The sequence below is a fragment of the Acanthochromis polyacanthus genome, chromosome 7, assembly GCF_021347895.1.
Source record: "Acanthochromis polyacanthus isolate Apoly-LR-REF ecotype Palm Island chromosome 7, KAUST_Apoly_ChrSc, whole genome shotgun sequence".
NCBI classification, from domain to species: Eukaryota; Metazoa; Chordata; class Actinopteri; family Pomacentridae; genus Acanthochromis; species Acanthochromis polyacanthus.
The window spans coordinates 19,371,930-19,393,075 of NC_067119.1; the positions used below are offsets into that span (position 1 = coordinate 19,371,930).

At 38.9% G+C, this 21,146-nt stretch overlaps 3 protein-coding genes across 5 annotated transcripts; 1 reads left to right on the top strand and 2 right to left on the bottom strand.

The window, feature by feature from the left end:
- Positions 1 to 135: 135 nt before the first annotated feature.
- psmd9 (proteasome 26S subunit, non-ATPase 9) lies at positions 136 to 3,331 on the bottom strand. Of its 2 annotated transcripts, none has more exons than XM_051950919.1 (6): positions 3,148 to 3,331; positions 2,931 to 3,027; positions 1,501 to 1,694; positions 1,269 to 1,370; positions 979 to 1,067; positions 136 to 760 (listed from the first exon to the last, which is right to left on the bottom strand). In XM_051950919.1, exons 1-6 carry the CDS (start codon positions 3,271 to 3,273, stop codon positions 733 to 735), a joined length of 636 nt encoding a protein of 211 aa, XP_051806879.1. In that variant the 5' UTR covers positions 3,274 to 3,331; the 3' UTR covers positions 136 to 732. The 2 variants fall into 2 exon arrangements, with proteins under 2 accessions (XP_051806879.1, XP_022052097.1); XM_022196405.2 differs by having other exon boundaries at positions 2,931 to 3,030; positions 3,148 to 3,330.
- Positions 3,332 to 3,567: 236 nt separating this feature from the next.
- Positions 3,568 to 10,286, bottom strand: LOC110952718 (rab5 GDP/GTP exchange factor-like). Its single transcript, XM_022196403.2, has 9 exons — positions 10,013 to 10,286; positions 8,073 to 8,257; positions 7,663 to 7,790; positions 6,730 to 6,881; positions 6,564 to 6,633; positions 6,336 to 6,471; positions 6,138 to 6,232; positions 4,699 to 4,955; positions 3,568 to 4,608 (listed from the first exon to the last, which is right to left on the bottom strand). The coding sequence occupies exons 2-9, from the start codon at positions 8,246 to 8,248 to the stop codon at positions 4,210 to 4,212; spliced, it is 1,413 nt and encodes a 470-aa protein (XP_022052095.1). The 5' UTR covers positions 8,249 to 8,257; positions 10,013 to 10,286; the 3' UTR covers positions 3,568 to 4,209.
- A 1,139-nt stretch (positions 10,287 to 11,425) lies between these two features.
- On the top strand, positions 11,426 to 20,830 carry cfap251 (cilia and flagella associated protein 251). 2 transcript variants are annotated; one of them, XM_022196402.2, is made up of 21 exons: positions 11,426 to 11,972; positions 12,150 to 12,290; positions 14,083 to 14,192; positions 14,278 to 14,386; positions 14,608 to 14,688; positions 14,785 to 14,862; positions 14,949 to 14,990; positions 15,079 to 15,347; positions 15,449 to 15,625; positions 16,018 to 16,268; positions 16,376 to 16,527; positions 16,693 to 16,869; positions 16,960 to 17,144; positions 17,358 to 17,472; positions 17,782 to 17,945; positions 18,035 to 18,125; positions 18,841 to 18,984; positions 19,065 to 19,293; positions 19,429 to 19,539; positions 19,641 to 19,800; positions 20,311 to 20,830. In XM_022196402.2, the coding sequence occupies exons 1-20, from the start codon at positions 11,763 to 11,765 to the stop codon at positions 19,757 to 19,759; spliced, it is 2,955 nt and encodes a 984-aa protein (XP_022052094.2). In that variant the 5' UTR covers positions 11,426 to 11,762; the 3' UTR covers positions 19,760 to 19,800; positions 20,311 to 20,830. The 2 variants fall into 2 exon arrangements, with proteins under 2 accessions (XP_022052094.2, XP_022052093.2); XM_022196401.2 differs by having other exon boundaries at positions 19,641 to 20,830.
- The last annotated feature ends 316 nt before the right edge of the window (positions 20,831 to 21,146 follow it).

Genomic DNA, 21,146 nt, shown 5'->3' on the forward strand with positions numbered 1-21,146 from the left:
TTTTGCCACATTCATCATGGTGAGGACAGAAATGTTTGTTCAGATTCAGAACTCCACTGAATCAATCATTATTGTGCATTAAGGTTAATTTTTTAATGAATACTAAAGTTTAGCTTTCAAACAACACTTGCCAAATTGAGCAAAATCTTTAATTTTACACAGAAAAAACATCGTAGAGTAATAATTTTTCATCTCACAAAGATCCCCTGATTAGTTCTTGCATGTTGTTCAGTGGGTCATCTATTTCCTAATATTTAAAAACAAAGCATTATCAGTTGATGATAGTAGTGAGACATTTCAACAACTATAGATTTTGGCAAGATTTTCTTTAATTTGCCTCATCAATTTGACCCAAAATGCTCTCATTCACACAGGCTAGAGATTAAACAGTCCGATTGCAATAACATTTGCTAAGCGCATCCACACTCAAAACAGCACAAACTAAAAGTGCCAAAAGCCCACTCCTTGAACCCGTAGAAAACTAATCAGAGCACTGTAAGGTAGCGATTTTTATGTAGCTCTCAGTCAGTGAACTTAGCACAACCTGTTGAACAGCAGTACTTTGACACCCGACTTTTATACATCTCATTCTGAAGAGTATCCTTGTGTGAAGGAAATCACAGTTCTCATTAGAACAGATGGAATTGGAACAAAGTCAGTTTGAACCCATCAGGGAGAACATTAGTGGTGGAAGGGATTCCAAAATCTGAATTCTGCACAGTGTGATGGTGATTATCGCTGCACTGGAATAATGTTGCATCTGAAAAAATAAGAAAGTTTGTGACTGACATGTACATGAACTTTACACCTGCTAAGACCAATAGAATTTACGTAATAGGAAATGTTCACTGTGTACTAAAGACTACTTCAACAGTATAACTACTACACACATAGAAGCATTTGTCTTTGCTTCTACTCTGCCAAACTAAAATCTCTCTTAATCCAAACACGCTCTGACTGTCTGACTCGTTCACTCACCCCAGCAGACCTCTGCCTGACCATCGCTGTGGAGTCAGGTTCATCTGAACTTTCTGGCCGACCCGGATCACTGTGACACGTAGTGGTTTCTGTGGAAGAACAGGACAGCAGTTTACACTCAAGGTAATCATGTACAGTCACTGTCAAAGCCATGTAACTTTAGGAAACAAAAAGATAAAAAGACAAAACACAATTGCACCAAAAACACCATCCCCAAAAATACAACTATGGATGAGTGAAATTTAAAGTATGGCCCATAAAAGCAGATGTGGATGACGGCTGTATCTTACCCCTTCGCTGTGTTGTACCACAGAGGCAATGTTCTGGAGGTTCTGAAAGTTTGCCGAGTTCACAGAACCAAACTCAATGACTTCATCACCGACACGGAGCCCCTTTGAAAGAAAAAAATAACAGCTACTAAGGTCACAGCAACAGAAACACATTTTTTTAAACTCTTACGAGTAAATAATTGGGATGATGTATCTGAAACAATTCCTAGAAACAAATGTTCCCGTCACTCACAGCTCCAGAGGCAGGCGAGCCGTCTGTCACAGCATCCACCCGGGCAAAGGGCGGAGGCAGAGTGACCTGTTGCTCCATCGCCTCCTCCTGAGCTTCTGCCTGATCCTGTTTCTGCTTGGCTTTCTCTCGAGCATGCAGCTTGTGCAGAGCTTCTTCTATTTCTACCATGATGGCCTTGTGATCGTTCTGCAGGCCTGAAAGACATGACCAAGGCTTAAATGACGGAAAAAAAAATACTGAAATGATCGAAACATCTATTTATGGACAGAAAGTTTTTTGATATAATTATTTGATTTGTAAATGGACATGATCATAATCATTGTGACACCAACAGAAAGGTTCAAGCAAACATGGCACTCTGAGTTGAGCTTCTTCAGGGTGTTTTAGTGCATTTTACATGATTGTAAAATAAATAATACAGTTTTGGGCTTTGGATTGGTTCTACATTTTACAGAATGCACAAAATACATTAACTCATCACATCAGAAATACTTTTGCTGCTTGACACATAAAAACAAACAAAAACTCCCAAGGTACTCATTTCCATGAACAGTCTACAAGAGAAGCCAACAAAACATCATTTACTTTATTTGAAGGTTCTTAAAGGCTGAGAAGGAAGATTTTGTTGCAAAAAGAAACGCAGTATCAGTTGTACAAAAATATTTCCGCCACAGAAAGAAGGATGCTGACCAAAAATAGTGTCTTACTTGCACTACATGAGGCAACACAATTAATTGTTCAAAACTATTAAATCAGCACCACAAAGCTCTGTATGTGGAGCACAATGCCAGATCTGGCAGTGTTACACCATATGAGAAAGGTTTCCTATGGCCTTTTTACGATTTTTAGAAATTATTCTAATTATTTTCTATGTAGCTGTACTCGCCTACAAAATCACCCCATTCATTTTTGAAAGTCTTTAAAAATAAAGTCAACTCATCTGGTGTGAATTTCTGTATTTTTTTTTATATTGTAAAATATATTTATGAACAACTACACATTGCAACGCAGCCCGACACTGATAAATATTCTACATATCAGCTGGTATGATATTTAGAAACATGTGACCGGTTCTATCATGTCTTTTCATTTACACTTTGAAGAATTATTCATTTTAAGATAAAGAAAGTAGTTGTTAAAAACTGCAGTTGAGAATCATAAAACAAACATGTTATGGAGGAAACTCAGACTCTAGTTTTGGCGTCTCGGTCTCCACACGAGTACTGCTAGACAACAGGAATGACACTGTTATCTGCTATAACTAAACTAAACAACATGCAATACCAATGTACGTATTACAGAATTTACACTCTATTACCTGAATGACAGTAAAAGACTCACATACTGTAACCGTGACTCAGACAAAGTTATACAAACGTCCCCTACTATCAGAGAAAACACTAGAAACAAACAAACACACTGCTGCTTACATGAAATTTCGTGCCTTGCTGTCCGGATTTGGTATAAATTAACATCTGCTCGGGGATAACCCTCTTCGTCAACCAGCGGACCTTCAACTCCGACGCCCTGCTGTGATCAAAAGTAAAAAATAAGACACATTTATCTAACAACACTGAATAATATATAAACACCGGGTACCACTGCGTTAGCTTTGTGCTAACACTTCTTATCTAATAGCTGACTTACGTCTTCTAACACGTCGTAATAGGCCTTTATCTGCTCTTCAATTTCATCTTTCTTCTTTATGAGTTTTTTTACATCATCCATGGTCATTTCAGAGTTTCCAGAGCAGTTTTCTGTTGTCATCTTCATGGCTGCCGCTCCTCGGGCTCACTTCTTCTTCTTCTGTTTTTACGGCAGCGCAGCGCTTTACGGCCCCAAACACGGAAGTTCCCCCTCCTTTTTGGTTTGTTTATTTGTTTGTTGTGCTCTATTCGCATTTTTTTTAAACTACAATATGAAGTCCTGCACATCTATGGAAACAGCACAACCCTAGCTGGGAGTATAGTTAAAAATGCCTTTTGTGCAATATGATAGATATTTTAAAATTCAGTTTTAAAAATGGTACACAAAGAATCAACTTAAGGAAAACTCAAAAACACAATACTGAATCACATAGCTTTAATATAATATTGTATACAATCATTAATAATAGAACAACCCATTATATGTTTTCTAGAAACCATTCAAAAGTTGTAAACAGTGTGCACTAGACACATGGAAAAATGTTACAAATTTTGCACTGGACTGTCAATGAAATATACTGTGAACAATTAAACAGCTCAGAAAAACCGTTTTTCATAAATACAACCTCTGACTTGTAGTGGTTTACAACTAACATGTTCTCCTGTTGCACATTTATCAAATTTCACATCGGTCTACATATAGGCACAGTGGTATAAACTATTAGAAAGACATGTTACTAAATTAGCACATTCAAAGTCTTAAGTAACATCCCCAAGTGCTGTGTACCCTGAGTGCTGAACTTTCAATCACGTGTTACTATAAATTGAAAAGTAATTAGCAAAGTCATTAAAAACGGTGTGACCTGTGTTATTACATGTAAAAAGTTTCCTTCAGGAGGTTTTCCTTCATTTAAACTGGCTTAGGAATTGCCTACTTCTGTGGTTGGAACTTGTGCAAATGTGGCATTAGAAAATAAATCCTATTTGTTTTGCAGCTTTCATACATTAGTGCTGATGATCAAAGAGAATCGAGTACCAGATGAGGGAGTTTCTCTTCATAGCTCTAACAGTCTGTATCTTTTGGACCTGCATGTTGATCCTTCAGCACCAGTAGTGACGGCTGTTTTTCATCCTGAGCTGAAGGTGAAACCATCTGTGAGAGCTCAGCTTGAGCCGTTATCTCCTTCTGCACCAGAACAAACTGGGTTGCTGCCTCATCCAGTTGTGAATGAACTGCTTGGACCCATTTTTGTAGCTGCACATTAAGAGCATCCATCCCTTTGTCCAGCTTCTCCTGCCGGTCTTTCAGCTGTTCTAACAGGTGCTGTGTGTCACTGGCAGCCTGCAGTCTCTTGTTCTTTGCAGAGGGAACACGCTGACCCCGCATGTAGCCTTCAAACTCTTCTGGACTGAGGTTGAGTGCCGGCCCATCCAGCTTTTCAATGAAGGTCTCCGCACAAGACTAAATCATGGGACGAGGACAGAGGCATGAGATATCAGTGGACCCCACATCTTGTGTGTGATGGATGAGCAACTTTTATGATCAACTTACCAAGTTTGTGAAATAGTAGCCGCTCTCTCCTGCCATTAGACTGTGAGGGAGACCAAACCGAATCACATATTGCATGTTCGAGTGCAGGCGAGGTGGATTAGCCTTCAGCACCACATAAATCAGGCCTGACAGGAAGTCATCAGCATTAGCGGGCTCGCTGTTAGACGTGGAGAGCGCTTCGAAGACATGCTGACTGCATTTGGACACACAGGCAAGTTTATCTTGAGGTGCTCGTTTAGCATCCATTTCAATTATGGCTGTTGGGAGAAAAAAATACGGGTCAGAAATTTTAATGATGTTTATAGAATTTATGAAATGCACCTCCATTACTGTATAGTTTAAATCACAAATTTATCCCTTTAGGAAATATACTTTACTAGAATTTACTTTCTGGTGAGGAGTTAAGACTCATTTTCACTGCACACATCATTCATCACATTTATTTGCACATTGAAAACTACTGCAGTTCAAAATCATAACATCACAACTAGGGCTGTCACAATATCAGACTTTTATGACTTGATTGTTGTTGCCAAAATAATTGTCGATAACTGTATTATCATGGTATCTATAGAAAATCTGGGAAAAAAGAACAATGCTTGCAGTTAAATGTATCTTTTACTTTGCTTAATTGTGCGTTTTGTCTTATTTTTGAGAAATTACAAGAAATTAGACTTCAAATAGGAGAAGTCAAGAGTTGGAGAGAGGGTCTGTAACCATAACTGTGCTGTATGTCGGAGAGTCAACCAGACAGCTAACAAACTAACATGATGGCAATCTGTCATTTTTTAAATAACATGGTTATCATCTGGTCAGAATTGTCAAATTTCAGCGACAACTGGCAGAGATAAAATACTGAACAGCTGATCGACATCATGAACTTGTGTCACATGAGGCATAACATCAGTGGCTCTGCATTATATTTAAATGCACATTGTGGCAGACCAACTACTGAATCCTGTTCCTCATACTCTATTAAGATGGCAATATGCAACCTAAAAGCTGGTCATTGCTGGAGGGAGTGCTGGATGCAGTTGAGGCTGAATTCTCCATTCTAATCTGTCCTTTACACAAAAAAACACAAATCCAATCAAAGTTCATTTCCCTCGGCACTGTCGGTGTCAGCAGTTTTAGATTATCAGAATTGCCATGAGAGACATAATCTCATCCTTTGTGACACACAGTCTGAACAGGTCATTAGATGAGGATCTTAAAACCACTTTCATGTCTGTCGATTAAATATAAGGCTTCAGTTAGCTTAGCTTAGTTTAACATCAAGACTCGAAACAGGGAGAAACAGATAGTCTGGTTCTGCACAAAGGTAACAGAACGTGCTCACGAGAACGTCAAAAGTCTCTGGTGGCGACATCCAGCCCTTCACAAGAAAGTATTTAAGGGTGTTTCCCATTATTATGTATTTCTCTCATGTGTTCAATCACCTGTTATAGCAGGCAGAAAGGGGTCGCCTGTGACTGAAGTGTTTTTGTCAGGAAAAGGTACACCCAGCATCTGTGGAGTCACCCAGTTTAAGGAACTGCAGAGTGAAGAATCAACGTCAAACAGGATTTTGGATTAAAGGTTTAGATCATGTACAGTATAAGTCACTTGTATATAACAACTGTATAATGGCTACCAACCGTATCCTTTTCTGGAGAACCAGGTCCTTCTGTTCATCATCACAGCTATCATGGCAGAAAACCCATTTGTGCAACCGTGTCATTATTAACTTCTCTACATGCTCCATTATCTGAGTGATCTGAGCCTCAGGGAAACCTGAAAACAAAAGAAACAAATTACAAGTCATATAACTTCCTCGTGTTTTCATATTGAGCCACCCAACACATACTGAACTGGTCTGTACTCACCACGAAAATATTCAGCAAAAGACTGGTAGAAATCTTGCACAAGGTCTGACTGCTTCTGTACTGGCAGAGCCTGTAAAGAAAATGTGAATCTATGATCAGGACGGCTCTGAAATAGCAAGAGAAAACAGTGAGAACTGTAATACTGAAAGTGTGAACAGATAATTACATGATAGGCCTCCATTGTGTTGAGGAAAGCTGTACAGCGGGACTGCAAGCGCTGGGAGGAAGGGCTCCGCAGTATCTTTAGGAAACCAGTGAAGTCCCCTGGTTCAAGGCTCTGGAAGGCCTTTAACGCATTCGCACGGCTTTCAGCAGACTCTAGAGGGACAAAAAACAAAAATTACTGATTAACAACAAGTAAGGTGATATACAGAATGACTGCATTTGTTGAAACACTGCTGGCTCTGTGTCTGTATTCAGTAAAACAGTAAATCATATTGGAGTAAATGACAAAAATACACACAGTTATGAAGGAATAATTTCAGCTACCACTACTATGGGGGTTTGGACCATAAACGCTGAAGTGTGCACCTAAGAACTTTTAGATAATGAAAGAAATCAACTAAAAAACTGCAACTACAGATGATGTACTGATGAGGTATGAGGTGTTAAATGGATGGAAACATTTTTATTACATCTATCCAGTATTGGACAACAATCTAAGCAGGTCTTTCCAGACCCCATTCTACCCACAAATCTTTTCCAGCTCCTCTTGGGGATTCCCAAAGCATTCTCAGGCCAGATGAGATATTGAGATACGTAATCTCTCCAGTGAGTTCTAGGTCTACCCAGGGTTTTCTTTGTTTCCAGTTGTTTGAAGCATAAATTGGTCTTACAATCTCTCTTACGAACATAATTTTTCATCATTTAAAGGCTCCTTTTATTTTTTACCATCATACTTTTAATCCTTCAGGCAGACTAGCTCATTAACAACCCAAATAAAAAAAAAAAAAAGTATCTGCTGTCTGCGATTGATTTGGGTTGTTCATAAGCTAGTCTGCCTGAAGGATTAAAAGTATGACGGTAAAAATGAAAGGAGCCTTAAAATGATGAAAAATGATGTTCATAAGAGAGATTGTAAGACTAAAACTAGAGCTACCTTGAGGTTTTGGAGGCGTTGGGTTGCCCCAGAAGAGTCTCCTCATGGTATTAATTCGACGACCTTTCTCAATGTTTTTCTTCTCTTCAAATTTGGAGAAGGTGGGCAGCGTTCCATCATTGCTCGGTCTGCAAGGAATGACAGTATTAAGACACTTAAACTAAGTTGTTTCAAGATGACAGAAGACAGATTTCTGTGGATGCACGTGTCAGTATTTAGATAAGTCCATTTGTAGATGCCAACACAGTAACTCTCACACATCCAGATATAGGGATACCAAATTCATAAAGTATTTTTATTCAGGTTATCATCAATGCGGCAAGGATTAAGTTACTTTTTAATGTGCGACAGGAATCTGTTTACACACTGACACCTTTGTGGTGAGGCACTATAGAGTCATTAAAGTTTACCTTGTGTCTTGTCTTGGGGCTGCGGCTGGTCGAGCTCTTTCTCTCCAGCACTTGGAGCAGAAGCCTTGCCATGCAGGGTTTCCATAGTAACCGCAGGCATTCTTGCAGAGCAGCTCCTCCTTAGATACTCTGATTCCTCTTTGCTTGTCCGTCCACATTGTACACTTTTCTCTCATATATCCAACCTGTCGAAAATTTAAAAAAAAAAAGAAGCTTCAGTATACTTTTCAGATCTACTAATTCATTTGAAAGGAAATTTTTTTCAATGAAACTCAGTTCGTTTTCTTAATGTACCTTCAGCGGCCTAAATCTCACAAGCTAAGTGTTCACAAAAGGCTTGTTGTGCCAAACCATATAAATACCCGAGGCAGCTGGGATTATTATTATTATTATTATTATTATTCATTATGAGGACACTGTGCTGCAATACAAAACATTAAAGCCCAGAAGCACTAACTATTAGTGCACCTGAACTTCAGGCTTTCTAGGTGTGCTGCCATTACAGGGTTGAAAATTATTATTCTGGGAGATTTACAGATTGTGTTTCCATGAAAACTATAACTACTATAGTCATAAATCCTTAACAGCAGAGAGATAGAATGAAAAACACATGAAAAAAAATTGGCATTTCAAAAGAGTAAATTATTTTGCATTTCAACTAATTTTTCCATCCAAAGAATCAATCAGAACTCTGATTATCGGGGACAGAACAGATGTTGTCCGAGTTTATCAGAAAGCACCATTAGATGACTGTAACCGTTATCGTATTGGCTTGAGAGACAAACATTTGTTCTTCAAACGATAAATTGCATTTCTAGTTCTGCTTCAGTTATGAGGCACAAACCTGACAGTTGAGTTAAAGATGACTTCTAGATTTTTGTTGAAATGGGTGTAATGTTTGTCTGAATAGAGGAACAAGGTTTTCTGGGTAGTTCTTTTGCTCAGGGCTTCACTGCAGTGAAAACAAACCACTGATGCAGGCAAAAAATCCAAGAAATCTAATGTTTTTAAATTGTTATCATTGTGCCTAAAAGCTGTGAAATAGTAAACTACTTGTCTCATAACATGGTGGAGGAAAAGATTTCTTTTTCCAAATTTCCATTCACACAGAAGATCTCCACAACAAAAGAGTGTGGCTGAGGGATATCAATAACTAGAACAGGGACGGCAGCCACTGGAGCCTAGGGGAACACCTTTTGTGTTTTGGTGTGGGAAGTATGGTGCTGCTTTGAATAAAGCTTCTCAGTCAGTCCTTAGACATAATTTCACTTTACTTGCCTGTATAGTCATTCATGATTATTTAACCTGACTGCAACATTACCAGGAATTCTGCCACATCCTAACATAGTCTAAGCAGCTATTCTGAGTCATGTTTACAGTAAGCCATACAGTGTCATGAGTAATATTTTGACTAAGCAGTTTTGCTTGTGGACTTGTCAAATGTCATTTATAAAATTTAGGGAAATACATGTATAAGCAGTTACAAGTAGACCAGCTGTGACCTAAGGGCAGAGGACAGTTTGACAGACTCTACCTGTGGTTTAGTTTTCAAATAGCCTCTACATTACAATAGGATAAGAGAAATGCTGAAACTCAAGATTTTCATGTGCCACCCCTGTGGAAAAAATCTGGAGGCGTCACTGGGAAATGACGCAATTGGGAAACTTCTTTTTAAAATTTACAATAATTAACAAAATAGCAAAATACAAACAATGCCATGGTGGTTGAACTGTGTCCAGACTCCGACTAAATTCATAAAACTCTCGGTTTATGAGTGGAGAGTTAGCTGTTAGCTTGAAAGCTGGAGCTGCTGACTGTCAGCTGATTGGAGATAAGAACCACCTAATGCTAAGGTTATCTAATGCTCAGCGAATCAGCCGATCACCAAATCAATCAATAAATTAAGTGTCTCATCACCTTGATACATCCACGCTCCTCACCTGTAAGAGGGTGAAATCATATCAAGCTTCAGCTGCTGTCTTCTCGTCACTTTGTGGTGCCTTCACGGTCTCAGGAACTCCTCATAGTTTGTACATCGACAACCTTCCGAGTCTCCGTTAATGACATGGAGACACGAAAATATGAAGCAGAGGCGGCGAAACTGTGCGAAAAAATAGATAAAAGACAAGCAAAAGCTTGAAAAGCAGCCAGAAAATCAGCCGCTTTCCAACCACAGACGGAAGCAGCTCGGAAGAGGAAACTGTAAAGTCAAAAAGTTTTAACAACTAATAATCTTTTCAAAGCAAAGCTGTGTATGAAAGCTGTAAGCTGCTTCAAAGTCTCCAAATCATGTCACAAATCATCTTCTCAGTACAGATATGGTGGGATCGTCATATCTGCTCCCAAAACCTGCTATTACATTGAAAATATTAAAAATAGGAGTCTTGTCACTTTTACTTATTTAGATATTTTATTCAGAAGGTCCAAACCAGAAGTGGTTGCATTTAGGTTCAAACTATAAACTTGATTAAGTCAAAAAAATATGCCCGTATCTTGCTTTTAATTCACTTTGCACATATCTTTATTACATTTGTTATATTTTTTGGGAATTGTATAATATTTTGCCTAACTTTACTAAATATACACACTGTTTACTTTATAGTTATAATCACTGGGTTTACTGCCATCTAGTGGCTATATTTAGAAACTGCAAGGCTGAATATAGATAAGTCAAGTTGCCATTAATGGTAAAATAACATGAATCGCAGTCTAATGATCACTGTCGTTTATTGTTTGCATTTGACAGTTCCATAAGACTTAGTGTGATTGATGAAGCTGTCATATATTTTGTATAAATGTAATAACATTCTTTCAAATGTCACTTAAATTTTTTTACATTGTACTGCGCTTTTACTGTTTCTTCTGCACTTCTGGTTAGATAGTACACTCCACTTCGCTGTCTTAGTGCTCAGTGTAATGACAACAAAGATTAATCCAGTCTTGTACTCATTAAGCATGTCTCCAATCTATTTTGATCCCAGACTTAGAGATAACAAATGATGCCCTAAATTCAGTTCTGTATTTCACTGGAGGTCAGTTCAGGGCTCTAAAAAATTGCAGTAATGTGTTTTCTCCTCTTGGTGTCTGTTAATTTTCTTGCAGCAGCATTTTGAATGAGTTTTGACATATGTGGCTCAGAATTATATTAGGGAGGCCAATAAATATCGCATTTCAGTAAACTACAAAAAAAAGAGAAGTAAAACAATGGGGGAAAAAATTAAGGAGAAAAAGAGCAAACAGTTAAAATAAATAAATCAGACAACTGCTGTGCTTTAAAAAAAACGAGTGGACATAAATCTTCAGGTTATATCGCCCTTAAAAATAATTGCCACGTCTTTGACGTGGCAGCTGTTGCCATGGTGTAGTAACTAGGCAACGAGACGCTTATGTTTTATGGGTTACAGCTACAATAGTTCAGACTAAACAGACGGGTTCTTGAAGCATTCAGCCTCATTTACTGGAAATAGTGAAACTATAACAAAGCGGATATCGTGTTGATGTGTTTCGGTTCCTTTAACGTCTCATTACGTTGTCTTTAACAGCCGTAAATTAGCCTCTTTGGACAATTTAGCCTAAAGCTAACGAAGCTAACTAAGTTAGCTTTTCAGCCCTCAACTTGACCGAACAGAAGGAGGAAGATCTTTGAAGGCATTTTAAAAAGTAAGATTCGTCGTCTTGTGATTAGACATCATGTCAGATTCTGAAGCAACATCCGAAAAAGCTGAAAAGCAGCAAGTACAGGACATCAAAGCAGCAGATGAGGATGAAGAGAAGCAGAGGAAGAGCAGTGATGAAGATCATGGAGCAGAGGTCAGGATAACTGGTCAATCTCAAGTCTACACTGCAACCAGAGACACACTTTTCCCAATGAAGAAATCTCACACCACAGCATATGCATTGGTAAGCATGCCTTGGTAAATGTGTATATTTGAAGAACATATACTGCTTGTATCACGACCCTCTGCGCTTGCTGTCAAAGCTTCAACAGAAGTGTACAAAAAGTGTTTTGAAAGATAAAAGGCACCCTGAGGACTTTAAATGTCTCATGATAATACCGCAAATTTGTGCTTCATCCAGTCACTAGAATGGGTCTTGGGGATGAATCCTGTTCTTCCCATCTTCACTCTGCAAGACCACGATCAGCTGGTGGTCCTCTATGCTGCAGCTAATGTTGGGATCATTTATAACCACACCTCCAACTCCCAGCACATACTCCAGGTAAAAATCACTGTTAGTTTTCAACCTCTTGAGAAATAGTCTGTGTAGATTCTTTGTCATCCAGGTCATGGTAATCCTGAGAGCTTCAGTATATATCAACGGGACTCCTCTTTTTTTTTAATGAGTAAACAACTGAAGACACTTCTTGGATAAGCTGTGAAACATGATTAAATCCAGCTGCATTTTTTTGGAGCTCTTAAGATTATTCTTGCGCAACATGAGGCAGTGTCCTTCAGACTAAGACAGTGTTTTATGTAATTTGAATGTCGCTGTAGTTGCATACAGTGGGGTCCAAAAGCCTGAGGCACATGTTGTATTTTCATGTAAATCTGGAAACAATCAGCAAGTTGTGTCATGTAAAATGAAGAAATAATCTTTCAAATATTACACTATTTATGGGTCAGAATTCAAGTTTTGGCACGTTAACTTGTCTGTACAAAAAGTCAAATTTATCTGAGCTGAGGCTTTCCATTGAGGCATTGTTCGCATTGTTTTCTTATTGATTTGATCTAGTTCTAGATCAGTTTCCCTTTGGGGATGAATAAAGTGATTCTATTCTATTATAGTCATCATGGGATTGTTCAAGCAGATCAACTTAATACTTGATAAATATGCTGTGCTTCAAGTTTTCATTTAAACCTTCCTTAGTAAGTATCATTATCATAGTGGGAAACGTGCCATCTGAGCTAAGTGAAGGTGTTATTAGTCAAATTATTATTATTATTATTATTATGAGCAGAGAGGGGTTTTCTCATTACCAGATACTGAATAGACTGAAGGCTTCTAAGGAGCCAGTGCATGACACTCTAAAACACTTTGTGGACACTGGCTCGGTTATATCAATGCACAATCGGACAGACCAAAATTGATGACACCTGAATGTGTGGTCAAGAGTAATTCATCAGGCTTTGTTCACTCTTGATTTCAGAATTTTCTATATAAAGACCACAAGAGTCTAATCAGCAAAACCACTGTCAAATATGGCTGTCTACTTGTGCTTTCAGAGGATGTGTAGCATCTCCAAGCATGTCCATACAAGTGAGCTAAGACATACCACTTAATGGGGGATTATGGGGGAAAAGTAATATTTACAGATGAATCCAAGTCTGGGATTAGTGGCAGTAACAGAAGGGTGTATGTAAGGAGATAAACAAAAGACAGAATGATACTGCAGTGTAGTAAACCTACAGTAAACCATAATGGTGGAAATATTCAGGACAAATTTGTACCAAATCAGGTCCACCCTGATCAAGAAGAAGCAGCACTCTATTCTGTAGTGACATGCTGCAGCCTCTGGTTTGCATCTTTGTAGAAAATGATTAATTCTGGTACAGGACAATGACCCCAAACACACCTCAAAGCTTTGTAAGAGCAAAGAACACCAATGAGTGCTGACTTTCATGTGCTTTCCCCTACAGTCACTTGACTTTGACCCAAGTGAACGTTTCTGGACATTTGGAGACGCAGAAACATTCCTAACATCACACTGAGCTCTTTGAGTCAATGTCAGATTATGCTGGGTCATGAACACAACTGTGGAGGCCATGCAGCTCAAGTCCTGCTGTCATTAAAGAAAATAGTGGCCCAGCAAATGCTAATTTGGAAAATTATGTACATTTATCAAAGATATGACCATTTGTAATAAACAAAGTATTACATTTGAAGCAAATGCTGAAGTGAAGGATCTTCACTATTGGTCTATGACTTTTGGAGCTTGCAGTATATCTCTTGATAAAGGTGTCCAAGTAGCAGGTGTGATTTTAATTAGTCTACTGTATATACTCATCTTCAGGGTCACTCCAACCCCATCTCTTGCATGTGTGTGAGTGAGGACAAACGCTGGGTTGCCACAGCAGACCAGGGGTCGAAAAGCATGGTGATAATATGGGACTCCTACTCTGGGTATCTATATTCTACACATATTTTGGTATTTTTATGCATGAACCTTTGCTCTTTATGGTAACCATTCGCATAATCGATATCCTAGCATTCCTGTGCAAACACTATTCGATTGCCAGTCCGTTGAGGGTGTCATTGCCATGGCATTTTCAAGAGATACGAAACATCTGGTAACTGTTGGAGCGGAAGAAGCTCAAGTAAGTAGGACAGAATGGTGGGAATAGAGAGTAAAAAAACTCCTCATTGTTTGACATTGACATTATAGTGTCTAGTATTCATCCATACATTTATGACCTTGGTCTTACTCATTCTTTCTACATACAGTCTTACAAGTTTACAAAACAGCTTAGATCATTTTCAAGCTAAAATAAATTCACATCTGTTTTCAGCCTAATAACCATATGATGACTTTTTTCAGTGTGTGTGTATTTGGGATTGGACCAATGAAACACAAAAGCCTCTCTGGTTTACTGAACTCAATCCTGAACATGGTTTTCAAGTAAGTAAGGTTTTTCTTTTCACATTTGAATGTCACACAGCTTTATGCATAAGACAGAGACAAGATCAGATGTTCATACGCTGAATTGTTTTTCAGGATTTCGTCATCTTTAATCCAAACAATAACTCTCAGTTGGTCAGCAGCAGTGAAAGTCATGTGTTATTCTACAGTACAGTAAGTCAGCTGTTCTTTTTTCTTTAATAAAAATGATAATAAAGCTGTTGTGTATATGTTTCTGACATTGATTGGTCTTTTTCCAGAGCCTTAGAGGCCTGCAGTACTTTGCCCTGAAGCTCAAGCCGGTAAAGTTATCATCCAAATTTTGTGTCTGATGTTGTCAGATATGTTTCCTGAGTATTTAATAAATATTTTGTAAAATTTTATCTGCAGTTCAGTGATGATGCCACCCGTGCAATCAGTGCGACTGAATTTACTCAACCTGCTCCTGGTCCTTCTGGAACTGTCCCTATATCTGATGCATCTCTCAGTCGCTCTGTGTTTCACTGGCGGAAGCCTCAGGTCCTGACAGCCATTGCAGGCAGCATCATGGTGTGGGATGTGATGGAGGACCTGGTTATAAACCAGTGCCTTTCCAGAAACAGAATCAGACTAATTCACCTCCAGGAATACCCCATCACTGTTCTCACCACAACTGACAGGTAGCCACTGTGAGAAATATTCGTTGTTGTTCCCTTTTCACTGTGGTGTCTATTTACTGGTCTCTAATCTCTATGTGTTTGTTTGTCCTTGTGTGTCACAGCTGTATTGTAACTGCTGATACTCAAGGCAAAATCCATTTCTATGATGAGGAATTCAAGCTTCTTATATGGTACAGTGAATTCAACCTGGATGCTATTGTCTCCATTTCCTTTTCCAAAGAGTTTACAGAGGGATATCTTGAGGACTGCACTCTGGAGGCCAAACCATTAATAATCAGGTATAAAAATACAACCTATTATATCATAAGTTTGAACTATTTTGTGCTACAGAATGAGAAGCTAAGAACACAGCAGAACCCCTTTCAGTCTGTAAGAAAAGACTTAAAAAGCCATCTCTTCACTGAACGTCTTTGCATTTATCAGACCACAAAAACGAGAATGATTAAAATTTAAAAAATCCTATTTTCTCCTGCACTGCCTGTAGTCACCAAGGTCCTATTATCACACTTGAACTTGTTTTATGACACTTATCCAGGTTGTTTTCTCCTGACTAGATCCTTGCTTGTGTGGCATCTTCTCCCAGATGTACTTCGCTTTAGACAAAAGCGTCTGCTGTATGAAATCGTAGAATTGAAGCTGTTTCACCCAGCTGTTCTCTTCTTTTCTGCAGGAACTTTGTTGTGTCCACAATCAGTTCCACAGTGGTGCATGTGAACAAACAAAGCCACATCCCTCAAATCCTGCTGCATGACAACTCAGAGCCTCTACATGCGGTGGCATGCCACCCCAGTCAGCCAGCTGTGGTCATGGGCACTCAAAGGGGCATTTTAAAAGTGTGGGACTACAACAGCAAAGTAATCACTGGCAACAGAGTCTTTGAGAGAGAGACACAGATTCAGTGTGTCGCTTTTGACCCTAAAGGTGAGTGAGTCTGCTTGCTGCGCCATGTAACCAGTGTTTCCAAGCAGCTGGATGGAGTTTATTGTTCTGTTTTGACAGTTAGGAGCTGCACTTTTGTCTCCAAACAGGATTGTACTTGGCAGTTGGCTTTGGCAGTGGGGCAGTACACATAGTGAATCCCAGCACTTTAAAAAGTGACCCCGAAGAATGCTTTCATTACACTGATGACAGCATCAGTCTCATCACGTTCTCCTCAGACTCAAAGTATCTCGCCACTGCGGTGAGCTTTGTATTAGATGTAATATACAGTACATGTATTTAGTTGTGAAAGTGGTTTCAGACTGAGATTTGTGATTTAATGTTGGCCTATTTTGCCTGTAATTATAGATTGCAAACCCAAACTTCCAATATGATGTGAACTTTTTATCTCTTTCTTCACGGTTAGGATGCTGGAAGAGCAGTGACAGTGTTCCGTTTGCAGACTAATGAAGCCTCTACACCTCGCTGGATGTATCTGGGCAGATATCGTTCTCACTACAAGCCCATCAAAGACCTCCTTTTTGGGGTTCACCTGGACAGCACGCAACCCAGGCTCCTCTCTCTGGGAATGGACCGCCGACTGGTTAGTCCACTTTGTGAAAATTGTGATACTGTTTATGTGGGATTTTTCAGTGCACAGACGTCTCTGTTCATGTGTGGAACTGAACAATAGGTGGAGTACGACCTGGAAAACAGCACCGTAAACCAGCTCCTCATCTTGAGCTCAGAGTGCATTGAGCAAAGCGCTGTGCCGATGTGCATGACTTGGTATCCTCCCCTCACGACAGAGCAGTTTCTTCTTACTGCTTCAGACCAATACAAGATGAAGCTTTTCAACAGCACAACAAAGATGTGCAGGTCTGTGTTGGGTTACTTTTGTCTGTTGTTTTGTTTTATTTTACTGTGTTTTTATCCTCTGTAAAGTGACCTTGGGTGTTGTGAAAGGCGCTGCCAAATAAAATGTGTTATTATTATTATTAAATACTATAACAAGATTAGATCTTATGTCACTGACTGCTGCCACTGCAAAAAGTTCTTACATGTGTCTTACATGTTCTGAATAAAAAACAGAAAGACTCTCCTCGGCCCAACATATGGTTCTCCCATTAAGCAAATAATGGTTCTTCCCAAATCTAAAGAAGCTGAGGGAAAGTCATATTACCTTGCATTCATCACAGAGGACAAGGTCAGTAATGCAACTTATCGATAGTATTTTATGAAGAATTTTTATTTATGTAATCAAAATTAAGCTCTGTGTTATTACAGATAAATAGTTTGCATTTTACTGTGTTTTATTCCCACAGACAAGTTATGTTCAGCCCTGCAAAACACTGTGTGCGAAGCTTTTTGAGATTTGTAGCGTGATTTATTAGACTGACGCTTGTTGTCTTTAGTTGAGAGAAAATTAAGCAGAAGTTAATATGTATTTTGTAAACAAAAGGTAGTGTTTCGCATTACTGCTAATACCACTAAGAGTGTCTTTCATCTCCTGTAGGTGGGTCTCCAAATGTTACCTCTGGATGGGAACCCCTACAAGTCGAATGCTCTGCTCTGCCATCCAACAGGGGCGTCAGCTTTTGCCTGCTCCTACGACGGCCAATTTCTTTTTACTGCAGGAGGATCTGACTGCACTGTCCTCTCGTGGGAAATAAACCTTAAGTAAAGTTCAATCGTAGCAAGTCGAGAAACTGAGGAAAAGCATGAACAGTGTAATCAAGGTAACTGTCCCTCTCTTGTTGTGAATGCAGTGTGATGGAGGCAGCAGCTGCGTTGGGTGGAAAGGACCTTGCACCCTTTTACACTCTTTTGGAGGGAGGGAAAGATGGCAAGTTCTACAGGGTGAGTTAAAGGTTTACTTGTGTCCTAAGATTGCTGAGTGTTAAGTGAACAACTCTGGTTATTTCATAAGCTTAAAAAGAAGCCTGAGTCCCATTCCTTGATCTATAATGTCACAAGGGTTATTTTATTATTTTATTATCTTCTTTCTTTCTTATTACTTTTGATTTACTGAGCTTCATGACATTCATTTCTTTGTTTCACAGAATTAGTTGTCCTATGTTTTCATTTATATGTTGTAATTTCAGCATGCTGCTCAGAAATGTGTGCTGGTAGAACATTTTAATCTCTTCACAGTGACACTTTGTGTCTGTGCCAACAATGTAATGTCATTGAGTTAATCTGATGGTTCCAGCACTTTGTCAAATATCCTTTCACGTTTTTGTTTTCATAGTGAAGAATATACATTGGTTTCTACATTTACATTTGAATTAATTTTATTTCCATTTTCTTGGATTATTATTGTATTACTTTTTGCTGGATTTCTATTCATTACCAGTGTGGCTGTATGACCTAAATTGTTTTTGAAATATGAACCAGTATAGACAACTGGAAATGTGCTGTGAGCAACTATATACTTTTGAGAAGAAATGTATAATCAGGCATGCAGGTTTCTTCAAAAAAAGTTGCATTCCTGCTCAAGCTATGAGTTTTTACACTCGTTTATGATGCTATTTTAACCACAGATTCTTAGTTTTCTGAAATTTTCTAACTATAGGAGATGGAGGACTTTTTTTACTACTGCCAAATCCGTCATCAAGGCCTTGACTCAATGAATAAACGACAAGTGTCTACCAGAATTCCCTTGTCAGAGGTTCCCTCTCTGATGAGAGCATTGGCCTACTTCCCTACTGAACGAGAGGTACAGTCAATCCAACAAAAGCAGTTCAACCTTAGTAAGAACAGAACTATAATAACAGTTCACTTTATTATTTTCACCAGATAGAAGACATGCAAAATGAGGTCAAGTTCAGCAAGTATGCCGAAACAGGAAAATATGTAACTGACATCGACCTGGAGGAGTTTATCAAGCTGTATGTCAACCACCAGCCAGCATGCAACACTTCTAGCAATGAACTTGTTCAAGCTTTTCGCATCCTTGGTAACTGTGACAGTACCGGGCAGCCTGTTCTGCAGAGACGTCAACTATTAGAACTGCTACAGCTTCGAGGTACGCTACAGGCAACACAGGAGTAGTCTGCCTGTTTTCAGCTGTTACTGTCACTTTATTGAAACAGTCTTTATCTTCTGTTCCATGTTTCACTGTCATCATCCAACGTATGAGTGATTTTGATATTATTGACAGGAGAACACATGACTGAGGAAGAGGTGGCAGAGTGCTTTGCTGCAACTTTAGGCCTCAATGAAGAGAAGGAGGAAGAAGGAGCAGAATGTTCTGAGCAGGACACACCTGACGGTATGTACAACAAGAACATACTTACAAGCCACAATGTGTGCACTTGAATCAGATAATCACTGAAGAACAATAATCACTTTTTGATGTGTATGTGGGTCCAGGTGGAGAATATTTATTGGAGGATGAAATTCCAAATGAGATCTCTGTGGAGACGTTTACAAGTTACATCCTGGGCTTCCTGTCCTCAGCGGAGCACAGTGGCAGCCCCCCCCCCAAGTGATGAAAGCAACAGCCTGTCTACTGGGAGAAGCTGTGTCGATGGCAAGATTTTAAGTCTCAGTCACTCTTTTTAGGTTTTTTCTACAGCGTACATATAACGGTGTATAATTATTTGGGTCAAATGTGCATTTGAGGGGGAAACAAGTACCCATAAATATATAGAAATAATACATGCTTTTTGATATTTCATGTACTTCTTTGTTAATATCACTTTTCACTCATTTTGAATGCAGCTAATGGTATTTAAATATAAAGTTACTTCTCAGATCAGTGGTTGTTACAGATTTTATTTCCTCAAACAAAACATAGGGAACAACAGCTGTATTTATATCAAGTAAAAATGCAAACACAGTATTAGATATTTTCTTAAGTTCTTAAATACATAATTATTATTCAGACATCTCAACAATGGACCCTTGTATGTATTGCAAATAATGACTGGCAAATCATAAGTGTGGTGATAGACCAGAAATCGCAAGTCATCAAGTAAAAGCACAGAGTTAATGAGGTTGTTGATGCTGCTTGTGAAACATTGTCTTAATGTCCACACAGAAAGAACCCAGACCAGGAATCTTCTATGAGGCGACTGTGCTAACCACTGAGCCATTATGGAGCCTCTTGGCAAAGTTGATAGACATTTGGGGGGACTGACACGTCTATCCAGAGCTGTCTGAAACAGTATTTTAGACGACAGATGGTGAAGATGTGGACATTCAAGCTGACTGCAGCTCGACCAGACATGCAACATCCAGCATCCAGCAGCCTGTTCTCCTGGTTTTCTTGTCGTGTGTGGCATTCAAATAAAGTTGCCTTTTACAGTCACTGGTCAACAGAGTGTCTCTGTACTGGTCTCCACCTGATCAACGTCCTTTAAAGTCACATTTGACTAAGATGTGGATTACCTCAACAGCTGAGAATTGGTCACCAGTTGAACAGCTATAAAACTTTGGGTGGACAATTGCTTAAATTGAACCCAATGCATGCTACTACCCTTGTATCCTTGTACTTGCCCTGTGCTGCTGCAATACCTGAATTTCCCTTCTGGGGATCAATAAAGGATTATCTTATCTTATCTTATCTTATCTTATCTTGTCTTTTTCTAGCCATAACAGCAGAATACGATTTTTTACTTTTTCTCTAAATCAGAGAGGAAGACTCAGCTCAACTCAACTTTATTATTTGTCCCTTGAAGGGCAATTTGTTGTGCAGCAGCTTACACAAGCATTCACAATAAGCAAACAATAAAAACAAATTAAAAGAAGTGATTTTTTGTTTTGTTTTTTATAAAGTAAAACCAAATAAAACTAAATTGGAATAAAAAAGATAATAAAATGAAATGAAAACATATCACACAAAAACATGAGATGAACAGGGACAGGGATGGACAT